Source organism: Peromyscus californicus, unplaced genomic scaffold (genome assembly GCF_007827085.1).
Source record: "Peromyscus californicus insignis strain IS unplaced genomic scaffold, ASM782708v3 Scaffold_19__1_contigs__length_69161282, whole genome shotgun sequence".
Taxonomy (NCBI): Eukaryota; Metazoa; Chordata; class Mammalia; order Rodentia; family Cricetidae; genus Peromyscus; species Peromyscus californicus.
Genome location: NW_026294491.1, coordinates 49754181 through 49773008, shown reverse-complemented (window position 1 = coordinate 49773008; position 18828 = coordinate 49754181). Strand labels below are relative to the sequence as shown.

At 41.2% G+C, this 18828-nt stretch overlaps 1 protein-coding gene across 1 annotated transcript in view; it reads left to right on the top strand.

Annotated features, from left to right (window-relative positions):
• Col9a1 (collagen type IX alpha 1 chain) overlaps nucleotides 1–18828 on the top strand; it is a 99404-nt gene that overhangs the window by 3898 nt on the left and 76678 nt on the right. Inside the window, 7 exon segments of the mRNA XM_052743788.1 lie at nucleotides 4858–5254; nucleotides 15080–15163; nucleotides 15943–15963; nucleotides 17423–17497; nucleotides 17830–17865; nucleotides 17981–18025; nucleotides 18028–18045. Coding sequence (XP_052599748.1) covers nucleotides 4858–5254; nucleotides 15080–15163; nucleotides 15943–15963; nucleotides 17423–17497; nucleotides 17830–17865; nucleotides 17981–18025; nucleotides 18028–18045 — 676 coding nt within the window.

Sequence of the window (18828 nt, the reverse complement as noted above, 5' to 3'; positions counted from 1 at the left end):
CCTTCAATAAGTAATGCTCACAGGTCATGGTCATAACTAAAGTCTCACAATCACTACTAGACTTATTAGAAGATGATGGAGAAAAGAAGGAAACAGGAGGGATGAAATAAAAAGGGGGGTAAGGCAGAGTGCTGGGTAATGTGCGGTTCTAGGTACATAATAAAATCTCTCTTTTTTTCTATTTTCTCTGAGGAAGATTTATTTTTATCTTGTCATTATTTTTAGGTTATCTCACATTTTATTATGAGATCCCATACATGTTTTTATACACTATTCTCAATTATTCCCCTCTTCCATTGCCTTCCCCATGCCCCTTGTCCCCAACCCTAGTTGGTTTGGAGCAAGTGATTTAAGTCTCAGTTTATCAGTTCAAAATTAGAGCTAGAAGGGAAAATGATGCCATAGGGTTACTATATAGAGCAAATATTAATTCCTATAGAGTGCTTGGACACTCTTAGCAGAGAGCTGGAGTGTACCAGAAGAGGAAATTGCATGTAGGGTAAGCCTTCTCCTTAATAGATTCTTTCTTTTTATTTATTTAAAAATTTTTATTGATTTTTGAAGAGAACTTTATATGAGTATTGGATTTTCACCATTTTCCTCTCCTCCCACCAACTCATCCTGTGTCTCCTCTGCTCTCTCTCAAATTCCTGGCCTCTTATTCTTTCATTGTTATGTAGATGGATAGACACACAGACACACAGACACACAGACACACAGACACACAGACACACACACACACACACACACACACACACACACACACACACACAAAACACACACACCCTAAATGTATAAATACAACCAGCTGAGTCCATTTAATGTTGCTTGTATATATATATATTTTTAGGGCTTGTGAATTGATACAAGATAGCCAGTTAGGGGACTCATTCTTGGAAAATATTGGTTCTTCCTCTCTCATAGTCATTAATTGTCTGTAGCTTGTCATCTAGCATGAGGCCTTGTGAAATTTTCCCTATTCATGTTGATATGTCAGTTGGTGTTGTCACTATTCTGGTTTTGTTTAGGCAACCATATTGCTGAGGTTTCATGGGTGCAACTGTCTTGCTCATGTAGAGAAGACACAATCTCTCAGCAGTTATCCTGGTCCTCTGACTCTGAAAATCTTCCCAGCCCCTCTTCTGTGGTGATTCTGAATCTTCCATGTAGGAGTTGTGTTATCGATGTATCACTTTGTGTACTCACAGTTAGTTCTTTACATTTTGACTAGTTGAGAATTTCTGTAATGGTCTCTGCTTCAAAAAGAAGCTTCTTGGATGAGGAAAGAGAGCTACACTTATGTGGATAGAAGGACATGTATTTTGACTGCAGTTAGAAACTGTACTGGTTTAGGGAAGTGTCAATAGTAAGTTCTCCTATAGGGTCCATGATCTCACCAGCCGCAGATGGTTGGCTAGGTTTACAGTACCAGGCATGAATTCCCTCATATTAAGTAGGCCATAAAGCCAATTAGATGATAATTGGTTGCCCCCAAGACATAGTGCCACGGTTGCGCTTCTGAAATATTTTGCCATGCTGGTCACTGTTGTGGTCTGTAGGCATGACAGCTATGAAGGACTATTGATGGCTTTTCTCCCTTGGCAGCTTGCACAGGACACTGGAATACAAGAGCTATTCCTCAGGGAGAAGGCTTTCAGGTCAGACCCAGTTCAAGTCCTCCAGGCTCTGGGTCTAAAGTGTGTGGTATCTTCAGCAATAAAGACTTGCCTTCAGATTCCTGGAGGAAACCAAGAACAGTGGCTACACTTATATTATCTAGAGAGTCTCTTGACTCTACTGGTCAATGACTTAAAAGGAGGCTTCTCATGCCTGGGACGAGGCTTTTTGTTAAATGGTCTGTGACTCTTAGGGGGATCATTATCACCCACATGGCGTAACTTTATTCAGACTACATAGATAGTATGTATTTATATATGTATATTATATGTATTTTTAAGCAAAAAGAGTACAATGTGATTCTCTATGGCTTTTTTCAAATATCATTAGTGTTATTTAGCCCTTCTCACTGTATTCTCTTTCCATTCTTCTCCCAAGCAATCCCTTCTGTTTCTTGAAGTTCCCCCTTCATATCACCTGTATTATGCTATTTTCCTCTCTCAAGAGATCCTTCTCACTCCTCCACTACCGCAGTCCCTCCTTACTCTTCTGATTCCTGTTGTTACTGGAGGCTATATACTCACATGTAGAGATCCAGAGCCGGGAACAGCAAAGAAGAGATCATGAGGCACTAGTTTTTCTGGGTCTAGGTCACCACACTCACAATATTTTCTACTTTCACAATTTACCTGAAAATTTCACTTTCTCTCAAAAAACTAAAAAAAAATCTATCCTATGACCCAGGTGTTCCACTCCTCAGTATATGTCTGAAGGACAGATACTTGCTCAACAGTGCCCATTGTCACTTTATTCACAATAGAAGCTATCATTTGTTTGGGAATGTCCTTCAACTGATGAATGGAAAATGTGGTACATACACACTATGGAATTTCATACCTTCTTTTTAAATTACTCACACAAAAGCTAGATAACAAAGAAGGAAGGGATTGGAATTATTCTCAGGGAACAGAAATGCTTGGTTTTTAATGATACTTTTCTGTACTGGAGAATACAGGTTCTGAGACAGTGAAAAAACGTTCATAGGATGTTTCTTCATGGGAAAGAAATATGCCACACAAAGCAGTGCTAGACAGTCACAATTTTTACTTATTTATCTTCATAATTGCTGAAGAACTAAGAGACATGATTCTGCTTCTTTTTATTATTTATATTTTAGGCATAATAGCTTTCCATTCTTAGCTACCACTTACAAACATGTTATGCATGTTTCCTTTTGCAACAAAGACCTAGGCTGTCTTAGTATTAAGGTAATAAACAAATATTTCAAAGTTCAAAGACTTTTGAATCTTTTATTCGAACCCATATGGTTCTCCATTTAAGGTACTTCATGAAGACTGGAATACAATAAATCATTTATAGACACAACTTCTTTTAAATTATGTATGCTGTCAGGTTTGCTTATTGATAGGCATAGCATATTTTCAAGAACATAATCTTGGGTGTTTAAAAATACATTAGGTCACCAGTTTTGTATATTAGGTTTCAGAGATATTTAACAATCTTTGGTACACACAAATATGTATATATTACTCATATGAATAATGAGGTAAATTTCATTTTTTTTTACCCTCTTAACATACTAATATGCTCTAAAAGATTATTAACACATTAGTCATAGTTACATTTGTATACATATTCATATGACCTTTATATGTGTGGAGAGAGATACATACACAGTGTATCATTGCATCTAAGAATGAGGTATTCTATGAGTATTCCAAATGAGTATATCTATAAATGAAGACCTTTGGTTTCTTTTTAAGAGATTATTTTGGAATTGGTATAGTTCCAAAAAATATAAAATCAAAGAAAGTGTGACAAACCAATTGAGAAAAATTATATTTAAATCAAGTATCTGGAGTGATGTGGTGATTAGTTCTATTTTGGAAAAAAGAGGCCTTTACATAGTTCTTTTTGTATTTCTCTTCTGCATTCTAAAGTGTTTTTTTTAAGCACATGCTAAAATCTTCTGTATACTTTTACGAAAGTGTGTGTGTGTGTGTGTGTGTGTGTGTGTGTGTGTGTGTGTATGAGCGTGCAATGTGTGTGCATGTGTTCATGTTATGTTTCAATTCACTAAATGTCATATATATGAAATCAATACCCATTGTGATATTTCTTCTTGCCTTCCCTTCCTTCATTCTTCATCAGAAGAGAGCTAAATACAAAAGTTTGACCTAAAGGAAGGTTGGAACTCTGGGTCTTATGCCTAATTATTTTCAATTTTCTTATCAGCAAACACATTTCATTGACATTTAGTTTTCCGATCATTTCTTGTTGAGGAATATTCTTATACTTAGAAGTATAATGAAATAACTTTGAAGACTTGGAGAGCTGACATTAACATTTAAAACCCCCAAAGAACTCGCTTGAACAGAAGATCTGTAGAGAAGGGTAGATAGATAACGTGGTCATCTGTGGATAAGGATTGTCTTAGGGACACTGCTGATGTTTAGCTTCCATTTAAAGCACCGAAGAAAGTAGTGTTGTAAACCTTAGTTGGTAGACTGAAGAATGATGCGGATGGAGTGGAGAAGGAAGTGTTGGTCATCAATCACTCATTACACATCCCATAACAAACAACCAGCTACTACTTCACTATCATACTTTGAAATCCCTGAAAACCCTTAGTGTGAAGTAGCCTTTAATGCTACTGTACAGTAGCATTAAATATACTGTATAGATGGCTACTAAATCTCAAAGTGTTTATGTGGGTCTAGAACATATTTTTTTTGAGACTAGCTCAGCAATTATAAAAATACCAAATAATTTTAATGTATGTAAAAATTAAAACTGACTCTAATTAAATGATTTGTATAAGCTAGTGCAGTCAATTTAGACTTTACCCCCTTCTCTCACTTTTGAAAGAACTGTTGCCCTAAACATGAACATTGCAAGAATGTGTTTTTGAGTGGGATGGCATGGCTGAATGGTGACTCTTTGGGTAGAATAAATACTAATATTGTTGAGAACCTTCACTCGCTGTGAGGGAAGTTTTTTTAAAAATGTGTATTTTAAGGTGGAGTGTTGATGTACATGAATGATTGGACGGTGAAGGTCTGTATAAGACGCCATCAAAGAACAAATACTATCTAGTTTCCCCACACTGTGGCCTTTCTGCAGGACCAGAATTTAAAAATAACATAAACACCAGGAACGGTAAATATGTATAAGCACAGAAAACAAGGTTTATATTTATTATTTTCAAATTTCACGCAGGCGTTTGTATCCCAGTGGACTGCCTGAAGAATATTCCTTTTTAACCACTTTTCGGATGACCGGAGGCACACTGGAAAAGAACTGGAACATTTGGCAGATCCAGGATTCCTCAGGGAAGGAGCAAGTTGGCGTGAAGATAAACGGCCAAACCAAGTCTGTTGCATTTTCTTACAAAGGACTGGACGGAAGCCTCCAGTCGGCAGGCTTTTCAAATGTGCCATCCCTGTTCGACTCCCGGTGGCATAAGGTCATGATTGGTGTGGAAAGAACCAGCGCCACTCTTTTCATTGACTGCGTCAGGATGGAATCCTTACCTATAAAGCCAAGAGGCCGGATCGATACCGATGGCTTCACTGTGCTGGGAAAACTTGCAGACAATCCTCGGGTTTCTGTTCCTGTAAGTACAAAATCACAAAGCACCACCCCAATGGTAGTGGAAGACAAACCCAGATGGGTAAAGCTCAGCACCCCAGACGTCTTGGATCATTGACTATAGTGCATACAATGAATAGCTATTCACTCCGTAGAGTTTATTAAATACACAACATCACTCATTCAAAAAGCCTTCACTGCCAGTTTTGACGCCATATGGAATACAGGCTTTTAGTTAAGCAGATAATCTTAAAGGAGGTTAAGGTCTACTTGGAGTCAAGGTGTTATACACCCACCTGGAGTATCCATGGGCTTTTGGGACAACTTATAGGGAGACCCACACTAGTGTAGTACATATCACATATATATATATATGTGTGATATATATATAATGAATCAGAATTTTTCAAATAAGGTTAGAGACAAATCATGAATCCAGTTAATCTAGGAGGCCACCATTTTTGGAAGCAATAAATTTTGAAAGGGAAGGACTTGAACTGGCAAAAGACAGCATAAAAGACAATTGAGGGAAAATAATTCAAGAATAACTAGGATGTGTTCAAAATCTAGAGACTAGTTGATCTGAGTAATATGTACGCATGTAAATGGTGTGTTTGTGGGAGGTGGGTGAAGGCTAGTAAACGCAGATGGTTAAGATGTAAAGCTGGGAAGTCATATGGTGTTTGATAAACAAGAATGAAAATTTTATAGGTGGTGTGATATGTATTCATTTAGAGTTAGGCTTTGTGTGATAGTGTACAAGAAAATAATTTAAAAAAATGATTTTTATTTTTAGTATGTGTCTGTTCACATGAGTGCAATGTCCTTGGACATCAGAGAGGGCATTGGATTCCCTGGTATCTCACAATCATATCTAAATATGATTACATATGATTGTGAGTAACCTGATATGGGTGCTGGGAGTTGAATTCTGGTCCTCAGCCAAAGCAGTACAGGTTTTTAACCATGGAACCATTGCTATTATTGGAAGTAAAGAATTTTAAAGCTCTGTTCATCATTTTACTGTACAAATCCATTGTTATGAAAGTAAGAAAGTGACATTACAGTTGTATCAACTGGTACCTTCTAGCTCTATCATTTTGAACACCGAGTAGCAGTTCTTTGGAATATTTTGTAGCATTTTGACAGTAATTTAAAAATACAACCTTAGAGGACAAGGATTCTTTTGCGGAAGCAGAAGAGAAAATTCAACATAGATAAACTGTTGATGTGAATCTGTCTCTTCTACTGTACAGAACTACTGTATTCCAGTCACAAAGTCTGTGTCACAGAGGGTGTCGAGGGTGACAGTGTGGTTTTGAATTGCTTCTGTGCACTTCTCTGGGAAAAAGAGGTTATTGGGGATCTCCAAATGGAACTGTTCAAGTAACTTGTTTTTACAGGAAGAGTTGTGATTAGTGTGAAAGTTGGTGTGAAATTTCTATATTCTGTGATAGACAGGAAGCAATTTGTAGCTGCCACATTACTGCTCTGGCTTGAAGACTCTTGAGAAAGTATTGCTTCGTCTAATGAGTCATCACACTTCAAGAGGCTGGGTTAGAAAGCTGATGTGGCCACTGTTGTGAAACGCTCAAATTCTGTGCAGCAGGAATTTTGAAACGACCCTAGAGTGTTTTTTTTAAGACAATACAGCCTCCCCCAGTGCCATTTCTGGACAAGGGCAAGGGAGTGAAGGTCTTAACACCTTCTCAAGGTACTGAGTGTCAGTTGTTTAAAAATGCATTTGTTGACCTTAAAAACACTTCAAGATCTTATAATTCTGCTTTCTTCTATTGAAGATGCATTTAAATTGTTTTATTTCCAGAGTGGCAAAGTCGCTATATTATTTTATTATACTATATATGCCTTAGTCAGTTGTAGATTTTCTGATAAATCTAGTCTCATGCCGCATTACAGAGAAGTGTATGTTGTTATCTTCTGTTTTCTTCTCCTCATGTAGGAATGTTGCTGATAATCTAGTATCTGGTTCTACATGGTGCTTCTGGTATAGTAAGGAGCTTTTCTAAGTCATTATGCTATCATCAGTGCTAAAAGGATTTGGTATAGACACATGCAATTTTTTCTTTTCAGAATGAATTCTAGACCTTTGACCTCTTCCTGGAGACAAAAGAGATCTGATCCTAAATCCCCACTAAAGATCAATATTGGGTGTTGTTGTTGATGGTGTTGTTGTTGATGGTGGTGGTGGTGGTGGTGGTGATGATGATGGTGATGGTGGTGATGGTAGTGGTGATGGTGGTGATGATGGTGATGATGGTGGTATGGTAACATTGATAATTAGATGGAAACTATAGGCCAAAAAAAATCCTGCCTCCATTAAGGACATCAAAATGACAAGCTCCAACTCCAATTCTTCCCTAAAGTAGCCTTCTTCGCCTTCCTCCAGCTCCTCATCTGCTTCCTTCTCAGCTGACTCTTCCTCCTCCTTTTCTCTTCCTCTTCCTCCTTAGCAGAAAAGCATAAAAGAGAAGTCCACTCATCCTTCAAAAAAAATCCCCTAGTGTTTTTAAAATAACAATTAGAAGTTTTCAAAATCCTGGTTTTCTAATTTCCTGATCTTTAGAACAATTTTGTAAGATAACCCATACAGATAGGGCCATTTCCACTTATTCAGTTAAATAAACCATCTCAAGTAAGTTTACTGGCTTGTAAGAGACAGAATTCATTATTAATTTTCTAATTTACTTTATTTTCTTTCATTTCAACCAGCTTTCTTTTGGGGGAAAAAGTACATTTTATGGGTGTTGTGGCTCACTTGGAAGGCAGAGGCAAGTGGATCTCTATGGGTTTGAGACTAGCCTTATCTGTACAGGGAGTTCCAGGCCAGCCATGGCTACCCGGTAAGACTCTGTCCCAAAAGGAAAAAAAAAGGAAAGGAAAGGAAGGAAGGAAGGAAGACACAAAAATGTGTCCTTAAACATTAATTCTGTTTGTTTATTCATCTAGTAAAGTTTCATAGAGTGCTTATGTGTTAGGTGTACAGAGTCAAGCAGGTCACAGATGTTGCCTCCACCAGGCTATGGAGGATGAGGTAGCTGTATAAGCTAGCAATGATAAGAAACATGAACAGCACCATGGTATTGAAATGTGCCATGCAAAGAGCTGGGCAAGCACCTCTGTCAGGTCAGCATAGAAGGGTTAGGAACAAAGTTCAGTGGGCCTTCCGAAAGGTGTCCAAGAGGAATCGTGGAGACGAGAAACAATGGTATTTGAGATAGATGGATTCTCATTAGGAAATTCATATATAGCAACTCATACCTTTCCAAACTGCTAAAGACTTCTTGTACTATCCCTCATGGTTTAAAACTAAAGCATTTAAGCATAAGTCTTCCAAGTCCAATTGCCCATGTATTGCCCTAGACCCCTGTTTTTACCTCAAAGTCTGTCATCTTAGCCTTTTCATCAACTTGTATAAAATCTGAAGTTACTGGGAATTATTGAAGACCACCACCAACTAGATGTTTCCTTGAAGGTCTTGAAGGGTGATGGCTAGTGATATGCATATGTCTTGAGAGACAGAAAACCCATACTAATGGGTCATCTATCTCTCAGTTTGGAGATAGCAAACATTCAGTGTCACTTTCTAAGAATTTTTAAGTTAAAAAAATAACACAAAATAGTTTGAAACCAGAAAGGCATGCACATGTTTTAGTATTTTCTGAATACGATTGGATTGTTTCTAATCTTCAACACTTTCTGTTGGTTGAATATTTGTTTCAGGGTCAATGCTTGCATTTCTTTAGTAAGTAAAACAAAAGCAAAATATCCTTTCCACAGGCATTATCAGCTGTCAAAGGTAGGTATAAGAACTGCATAATAAAAATGAAATCTGGGTGTTTGATGGATCACTAATGCTAAAAGACTTACTTATATTGTAGCTGTTTGTGACTTTCCCCATCCATCCTATCTCGTGTCCCTTCTCTTTTTCTAAATTGGAAAAAGAAAACAATTCCAGGAAGCTTTCATGAACACTCATGCGGTCTACAATTCAAACACCATCTCATCATTTATAGTTAGTTAGTGGGCTCGGAGCACTTTATATTTTTCCCCATGCATATCTGTAAGTTTGTTATTTTTGATTTTTAAGCAATAAATTCCTCATCTTCTATTTTCCCCTGTGCCTGTATTTTAGGATGGTGCCATTTATCCCACCGCAAAGCTTGGTTTCCTGGCAGCTTACCATGAAAACGTGTTACTTTATGACAGGTTCTTTATTGTTTGTTGCCAGCATGATTGCCTAGGGGAGTTATGTGATACAGCTCTATTAGAAAACAACGTTAGCCCTTCTCCCCTTTCAGGGGTGTATTCATTGGGAGTTTGCTCTTGTTTGAGGGAGGATAAAAGTTTATGTGGATTTCCCCATACATAACTCAAATCATTCTTCTCTTTACCTGTGCATATTCCCAGTAAATCAACATAGAACATGACAGATTTGATGCTATGTGGAGTGTGTCTCTGATGCCTTGCTATAATTTTTTTTATCTTCAGATTCAGAGAAAAATGCCAGAGCTGGCAAAACGGTTGAGGGCAGAGCTATCCCTCTTCTTCTTCTTTACTCTGTAGCATTGGATCACACTACCTACAAATGTGAACAACAGTGCAAGTCTCATGAACAATAACCTGGGAAAATATGTTTTGATGTCATGATCAGCATTTCTGGTATTTGAGAAATGCTGTAGGGAGTTACGGTTTTAGTGATTTAAGCAATGTACAATCTTTGCGTTCTGTTATTGATATTCAACAACTATTTTTAAAGTGCGAAGCTACAGGCATACTTTAGGTGACTAAGAAACATAAAAGTTAATGCCTAAATGGAGCTTACATTCTGGGGAGAGTCACAAGGAGGAACTGAATAGTTCATAGTATACCCGGATATCATAAATGTTATTGGGGAAAAGGAAATGGAAAGTGGAAATGGGACTCATTCAGAAGCAAACATTTTTGAGATAACTTGAAGGATCTGAGATAATATCCTGTAGATATCTTAGAGAGGAAGATTCCGGGAAGAGAGAACATGAGTGACGAGGGACAAGTATTGGTGTGACCTGATATTTGAGCGTTACTTGCAAAGCAGGGTGACTAGAAGAGGAAATGAGAAACAGCCAGTGGGGTCGCAGAGACCACAACATAAAGCATCTGAGGTAAGATGCTGAGCAGGCAGTTAGCTGTGAGCTTTTGGAGTTTAAGAGGCGGCACCAGATGGGAACTGAACTCTGGGAGTTGGGAACATTTATGTATCATGAAAGCCGTAAAGCCAAGTCATAAGTGTAATGCTGAGGACTTACTTCTGGATAGCCAGGATTATTGCCACAGTGAGGAAGATTTAATGAAAAGGAAAGAGGCTGCCATTAGGGGAGTGAAATGGGTTGTTGTGCCCTGAAAATTGAGGAAAAAGACTGATTGAAGGTGAATGACACAAGAATTGTTTCAAGTACTGGACAGGTCATGTAAGATGAAGACTGATAGTGGACTGTTGGTTTTAGAAGCCAGTGAGAGTGATTGGATGAAAGATCCACTGGCCTGGTGGGAATGGAAATGAAGCTGGAAAGGACTCAAGAGAAAAAGAGGAGATGCGTTGGAGACTGAGTATAGACTGTTTTGAGTTTTGTAGAAGGCGGTGTAGAAGACAACAGCTGGACAGGTTGTGGAGTGGGGAGAGGGAATTGTTTTCACTTTGCAGTTATCTTAGGATGTCGTAGCTCAGTGTGTAGAACTTCTTGAAGCCTACTATAATAGGTTCCTGCCTAAAGCATCAGACATGCAGACATTCTTCATGAAATGCCCTTCTAAATCCACCCACTTCTTACTATATTTATCCACTGAAGGAAAAACCTCTGACTATAACACCCCAAATATTGAAATCCCTTAGCTTAGAATTCACAGTATGGAAAGTCCTGCTGTGTGCTCTGCCCCAGCTAATCAGGGTCCTCCTCTGTAAACTTTGTCCTGCCCCAGGGCTTCATCCTCTCTTCAAAACCCTCTCATCTCCTCATGCGAAAATCTCAATTGTTGTTCGGAACCATTCACATATTATGTATTACGTGATGGCTTTAACCAGAAAAACATCTTACCATTTCAAGTGCTTTAGTAGTTATTGCAAAAAATATTTTAAGCACATATATGGCTTTACATAATATTTTTGTGTCCTCCATGATATTTACATCCAAGCAGACAATTTAATAAATGAAGATATTCTCAGTGTGCTAACTCCATGTTGGCGGCCAAATTCTCCTTTTACCATTCCGCTTCAGCCTTTGGTATAATCTGCCCATATTTAATTATATTTCCAGCACTATGTGTGAACCGCATGACTCATTTTACACAGAGTTGGGGAAACTGTTGATTCTGAGGTAGTTCAGAGCTTCCCGCTCAGTTCCTAGGAAGTGTCATCTCGAGAGATTTCTTGGTGATGGGAGAAGGCAACATCAAAAGCGGCAAATTGGGATAAGATCTGAACCCTCAGCATCTTAAAAATACTTTTTGTCCTTGACTGGACAGCTTAATGAAGGTTCTATTTTGTTAGCAAAAATTAGCTTAGGTGTTTAGTACTAGCTAACTGTAAAAATAATTCCGTTTATAAAAATCAAAACTTGTGCTATCCTCAGTAATCTGGAGTTGAGTTCGAATACTTAATCTTTCTCAACATCCTAGCAAATTTAATGGCAGTGGTTGTAACCCTATCATAAAGACTAGAGTGTTGGCATCTCGGCCCCAACACTGATGTCATTAGCTGAGCACTACGCTAGCTTCAGAAATTAAATTATCTCAAGGTGTTTTAGAAATGGAATATCTGGATAATGCCAAATCTGGACAGGTGTAAGAATTCCCACTCACATCACCCCATTTTCTTTGAGAGAAGGAGAAACATTTCCTGTTGAAAACGATGACGTTTCCTAAGGTACATTATGTTCTTCTTAATAGATTTTTAGAAGCTTCTGTTTCTCTAGTCACATTTTTTTTCTCATCTTCCAGACTAGGAACTGTTTGTGGAGAGAAAACTGATAGTTTGATGGCTTTCATAGACCATTCCCTCCATGCTTGGTTTATCTTGGGATTTAAGAAATGTTGACTGAAAGCCTAAATTAAAATATTTGTCACGTATATTTTGTCAGTGAGTATTCAAAGAGCAAAAGGATCCAGGTATGAAAATGAGAAATCAGCATTTTAGCTGTATAATGAAAGCGACTTTTACAAAAGCGCTCTGCCAATCTTCCTTCAAAATAATTAGCATGCAAATCGAAGTTCATATTGCATGCCAAAAAATGGTTGTTGTATAGCTGATTATTAGTGCGTAGGAGGTGTTTATGTGCATACGCAGATGTGTTCAGAAACCCTTGATCACTTCGAACAGCCCAGCTTGTATTCACAGATGAAATACATTCCATTTCCCCATTTTTTTTTGTGCCACAATTGCATTTTCTGCATATTTAAGCAGGTGCACCAATTTATCCAGAGAGTATTACAATTTTGGGATGACAGCTTAAAGAATTACTTCACATTTGTAATAAGTAACTTTGACGAACTATCTAAACAAAGGATTTAGGTTCCCTGGATAGCCATATAATTCATGTTTATCAGGTTGATCACTTTTCAAAACTAAAATTTCATGTACCTACAGTGCATACCTAGTTTGAAAGACCAATTCACATAAGACTTAGTGAATAAAACTGGGTGGAGTAGTCTTTTATTTTGAGGATTGGGGATGAGGAATATATCTTTTCGTGTCCTGGTTAAATGTTCGTGTAGTCGGTTGGGGGAAAAGAATGATAGTTCTCTTTTCCATGTGCTATTTTGTCATGCATATGAAAACACAACTGCATATAGACACAGCTGTTGATTTTTAGAGGATGTTTCCGGGTGGGTTTCTATAATAAGCACACAAAATGGGGAAAGTTTGGAATCTTTATGAAAGTTTCTTAGTTCATCTCTGGAGATTCTAGGAGATGAGCGTATACAGTTTTAATTTTTAGTTCTCGCTTCTATCCCTCTTTAATATAGATGCTCAGCTGACAAATACATTGGCTACCTCTTTCAAAAATATGGCCGGGCGGTGGTGGCGCACGCCTTTAATCCCAGCACTCGGGAGGCAGAGCCAGGCGGATCTCTGTGAGTTCGAGGCCAGCCTGGACTACCAAGTGAGTCCCAGGAAAGGCGCAAAGCTACACAGAGAAACCCTGTCTCGAAAAACCAAAAAAAAAAAAAAAAAAAAATATGACATATTATGGAGATAGTGTGCATTATTCAGAAATGTTGGGAGGTGTAGTAGAAAAATTATTAATATAATGTTCAGAAAATTTAGAAATCCTCTGCCCTTTCCTAGCTCTATGAGCTGCTACAAATGAGTTGACGTCCTTGTCCTACTTGGTCTGTGCCCAGCCTCAGGTGACATGCATTCCACTGACGTTAAGGAATAACTGACTCCAGCTCTACTTTTAAAACTTCTACTGCAGTTTAAAGTAAAACTCAAATAATTTTTTTCCCAGTCAACAAGACTAGTCTGATAAAGGTAGTGTTGGGCTGAAGAGGTTTCTTTAACTCTAAGAGGCTGTGTAGCTTGGCAAATTTTTTTGAGGAATGTCTTCATTCTATTGTTCAGTCAGCACAACTTGGTGCTCATGCCAATTTGTAGATAATTTTCCATCTTAAAGTGTGTCCTGCTGGCTGCTCAGGGTTTTTATTTCACTTGACTCTTGTTTTTTCCCCCCTCTTTAGAAAAGGAAGGCTTACCCTCAGCTTGTCTCTCCCTACCTTTCTTGGAAAGGAAGAACTTCCCTTTGCTTTGTCTCAGGTTCCTGTTCGACCCGTTTTCTACATCCAAATCCCAACTCTGGGTGTGTCTGCAGCAGTGGGGAAAATGTATCCCATATCTTTCTAGAGCTGGGAGTTCTAGAATCCATTTGGTAGGTTGGAAAGAATGGGAATCATGATGGTCTGAAAAGGAAGCATTAGTATTTAGATTGGAGCCCTGATCACTTAACCAGCTGCCTAGGGCCAGTAGAATTTACTGACCAAGAAAGAAGGAACTGATTTCAATTGCACAGCAAGGAACCTGCCTCCCTAGAAGGTGAGCCAGCTCACCTTTCAGCTTTTGGAGGGATTTGCAGGGTTTCTTGCCTTGTCATTTAAGGCTTTCTTCAGATTTAGACCTGGCCACTCTTGGCTTCCTCTATGTCTTCCTTGTTTTAGTCTTTCTCCCCTAACAGCCTACTGAGAGTATTAGAAATTGTCAGGACTAGATTACGAGTCTTTAGAAGAACAATGAATAATAGTATACAGAACTGAAATATTTTGAACACTCCTCCACATCACCAAGTTCTAGATTTTTCCACGACTCCATGGAGGATGTTTTCTTCAGGACTAAATTTTCCTTCTTCTCTTTGTTCTTTCTGTAGTCACCTCCTGCTATCTCTGTCTCTAATGTCCCAGGTGAAGTTTTAGAGTGTGTTTCCTGTGGATGTGGTAGTCCTGGTTCCTAGGACATGCTTTGGGCACTTTCTTGTTCTCTGTGAATCACATTTTAATAGCATTGACTTCTGAAGGTCGTGGCAAGAACACAAATGGGAAGTCGGTGCCGAAGGTCTGCTTCCAGGCTAGGGCTACGCTGGAGTGAATCAGAGCTAAGGACGTCTCCTGCCAGTGAGCAGAGGAATTTGGAAAAGCTTCCAGACATCTCCACTAGAAACTGTGCTCAGGAAAAAGCAAGAGCTGTGTGTGCTTTACTGAGCTCAGAAGTTCAGATGGTTGCTGTTCTGCTAAGGATTATAGATCATATTAACAACAACAACAACGAAATGTTCCTCTTTGACCTGCTCTCTCTGTCTCCCACCAGTTCGAACTCCAGTGGATGCTGATCCATTGTGACCCGCTGAGACCCAGGAGAGAAACCTGCCATGAACTGCCTGTCAGGAGCACAGTGAGTCCTTGAATCACCTGCAAAAGACACTTCTTCCCATCTCACTCTCTCCTCATCAGCACCAGTCTCTCTATGTCCCTCCTCCTCCTCCTCCTCCTCCTCCTCCTCCTCCTCCTCCTCTCTTTCCCTAGAGTCTGCCTGGCTGTACTGTCTAGCTTGGAATTAAAGAAACACAGGTCCTCCTTGCAACCTGGCTATAGAAACGATCACCAAGCAGGCTGGTGTCTGATCCATTTGGCAGCTCATTATCTCCAGAGGCACTGGAGGTCTCCTCCTCTGTAGGGCACAGACCCTTGGCAGCCTCCTGGCCCAGCCAGAGACTACACTGAGGAGGATGGGGTGGGGGAAGGCTGTGCATTGAGGTCTTGGTGCAGCTGCCAGGAAAGGGTTAAAGGGGACTGCTGTCATTCTACCCCTCCTCCCAGGCCTGTTAGCTCTCCTCCAATCCCCAGGACCCTCTCCAGGGCCATTCATAAACAGAAGGAACCTAGGTCCCCCTGGCCAGGCACCTTTGCAACTACTACTGCTCTGGCTGCATTTGGAGGTCCAAGTGCCACTTTATGCACTCAGCTCGGTCTAGACGTCTAGAGGGCAACAGGCATCAGAGCCTAGCCGGAGGATTGGTGGAGAGCATCGGGGATGGCCTGGACTGCCTGGGGCCCTGGAGCCCTTGGGCTGCGACTGCTGCTGTCAGGGCTCTGCTTATGTGCTGCTCAAGTAAGTTGTGTGTGAGTTTGCCGGGGCACCTTGTCACCTTCTCTCCATCTTTTTATTGACAGCCCAGCCAGACCACCGATGAGGTAAGCTGGGGACCAAAAAAAAAAAAAGTTAATTTACTGCAGTTTCCAAGTGTGTAACAGGAAAGGTAGCTGGTAGTGAAGATGTCCTGGTGAGAAGGCACAGAGAACCCTCAGGACTCCCAGGCCAGCTACCCTGCCGCCTGGAGCATCTCCCGCACGTAGAGTCTGAGTCTGAGCCTCAGATGATCCATTGATGTGGGGAAAAGGGGCCATTTCTCCCACTCGGACACCGACGCCAAAGGCACAGTACTGGAGATGACAGATGATTCCACAGGGCTTCCATGTTAGCTTGCGTCTGTTTTGTCTGTTCTGTTCTTTGTTGTTGCTCACTCACCCTTCCCCTCAACCCGGGTCCTACCCAAGGGCCAGTCTTGATGGTTAACAACGGCAGAAACTCAGGCAAACTTTCTCCTGCCGCTGTGGGAAGCCACTAAACTTGGAGATCCGGCTAGCAGTGCAGGATAGAAGTCTGGCAGCTCTGGATCCCCTCAGAACTCTAGCAACTTCTCCGCAGTCTTTCCCCCATCGGGCCCCTGGCAAGGGAGAGTGCTGCAGTCAGGCCGGGAGGCCAGGGGAGGTTTGAGGTTTCACTTACAGAGACCCCATTGTAACCTGTCTGGTCCTTGGAGTTTAGGAAAACAAAGTCTTCCTTCATGAAAGCAGCCTTCTCTCTTCCTCTCCCCCACCTTCCCCTCTCACCGTCCCTCCTCCCTCTAGAAGGAGAGAGAGAGAGAGAGAAAGAGAGAACGTTCCCTAAAGCAACAAGTTCATACTGTTTCAGGCACCCCTGTTGTTCCCTGTAGACAGTTGTCTCCAAGTGATACACAGGGCTCACACACCAAGGCTCTGTCTGAAAGTTGTGTAGCTTTTGAAGCAAGGTGCAGAGACTTACTTTCAGAGTGTCCCATGAATTGAGGTCAGGCTCCGGAATTCAGGGCTCTTCTGCCCCATCCCTCCCAGACCTAAAAAATGCCCCCCCCCCACTCCCACTCCCTACCCCCACATGCAGCCTTCTCCCAGTCTACTGGACAAAGAAAGGTTTGCAGCGGTAAAGTAACTATTTGTCCTGGGGCTGCTCCAGTCTCTCCTGCTCCATCTGAGACAAAAAGACTGGTCTGCAGTGGAGGTATCAGTGTCCCCCATAGTCATTTCTTAATTGCTTTTTTTTGGGAAAGTGGACATTAGATACCCCCTTCTTCGCAATTCCCTTCTTTTTAATGCATTCTGAGAAGGTGGGGCCAAGTGGACTCCCCTTCCATTAGCCCGCATCCATTCTGCTGCACCCTGGACAGTTTACCTCGCAGGAGGTGGAAATACACCACATTTTGGTTCAAAAAACTTACCCTCCATAGAGAGGCATTCTTGTCAGTGTGTCTGGGGGGAGGGTTCGGGGAGATCTTGCATAGTTGCTCAAGGTGCACATTATTCTCCATTAACCCCTGTGCATTGTTTTTGGCAGAGAGGTCCTCCGGGTGAGCAGGGGCCTCCAGGGCCTCCTGGGCCTCCTGGAGTTCCGGGCATAGACGGCATTGATGTAAGTTTGCATCTATCTACTTCGTTCTGCAGGACGGAACTTTCTCATACTTCCTTGGCTTTGGATGAGATTTTAGAAAGCACTGGTTGATCCCTTCCTATCACTCCCAAGAATAAAATTCAAGCAAAAGTTTTGGGTTGGACACTGTAGCCTGGGGATTCTTAGAGAGGAGACCTAGTCCTGTTGCCCCATGGGGCATGAACTTCCGTCTTTAGACCCTCACCCTGGCTTCCGCCCCTATCTTTGCGGTGTACATGCCCGAGACTGTCCCGTGGGACCCCAGCTACTCTTGCTTATATATTGCCTTTATCTTTTTTTTTCTCTGTCTCCAGGGTGACCGAGGACCGAAGGGTCCCACAGGCCCTCCGGTAAGTTGATTGGTGCTGTGGCGCCTCACTTCCTCCCTTAAGACGTGTTTTGTAGCCATGTGTGTTTGAAGAGTCTAAAATTTCTCTTCCTGCCTCCTCTCTTCTTCCTGCTTAGGGTCCTCCCGGAGAACCAGGCAAGCCGGGAGCACCGGGCAAGCCGGGGGCACACCAGGAGCTGATGTGAGTAGGGAGTGTGTGTGTGTGTGTGTGTGTGTGTGTGTGTGTGTGTGAAGAGAGAGAGAGAGAGAGAGAGAGAGAGAGAGAGAGAGAGAGAGAGAGAGAGAGAGAGAGAGAGAGAGAGAGAGAGGAGGAGAGAGGAGAGAGGAGATGAGGAGGAGAGAGAGAGAGGGAGGAGAGAGAGGGAGAGAGAGAGAGATGAGAGAGAGAGAGAGAGAGAGAGAGAGAGAGAGAGGAGGAGAGAGAGAGAAGACGAGAACACGCTGCTGCTGTGGTACCCTGCAAAAATGTCATGGCAAGGTTCCACAGCACAGAGCTTTAACATCTCAGAAAAAGTCACGACTTTATGGGTTTCCGTTCTCTAAACAGTCACTCCCTATTCACCCTATAACCTCTCACCTCCACTGCCTGCTTCGGGAGAGGAAGGTGGTAGCATGTGGATGCTGGTGGGTGGGGTGTTTAGGTTTCACAGTAGATGAGTTTTGCTTTCTTCTGGCACTCCCTGGATTAACGGGAAAAGATGGAGTTGGAGTGACGGCTCAGTGGCCTAAGAACATTGGCACAGTTCATCCAGAGGACCAGGGTTCTATTCCCAGCACCCACATGGCAGCTCATAACCATCCCAGGGACTCTGAGGCTCTCCTCTGGTCTGGGAACACAGCACCAACATGGTACAGAGGTACACATATAGGCAAAACACCTAAAATACACAAAATAATGAAACAATTTAAAAAATTAGAAAAAAAAAGAGCTGAAATCAGGGCGGGTGTAGGAAAGGACAGGAAG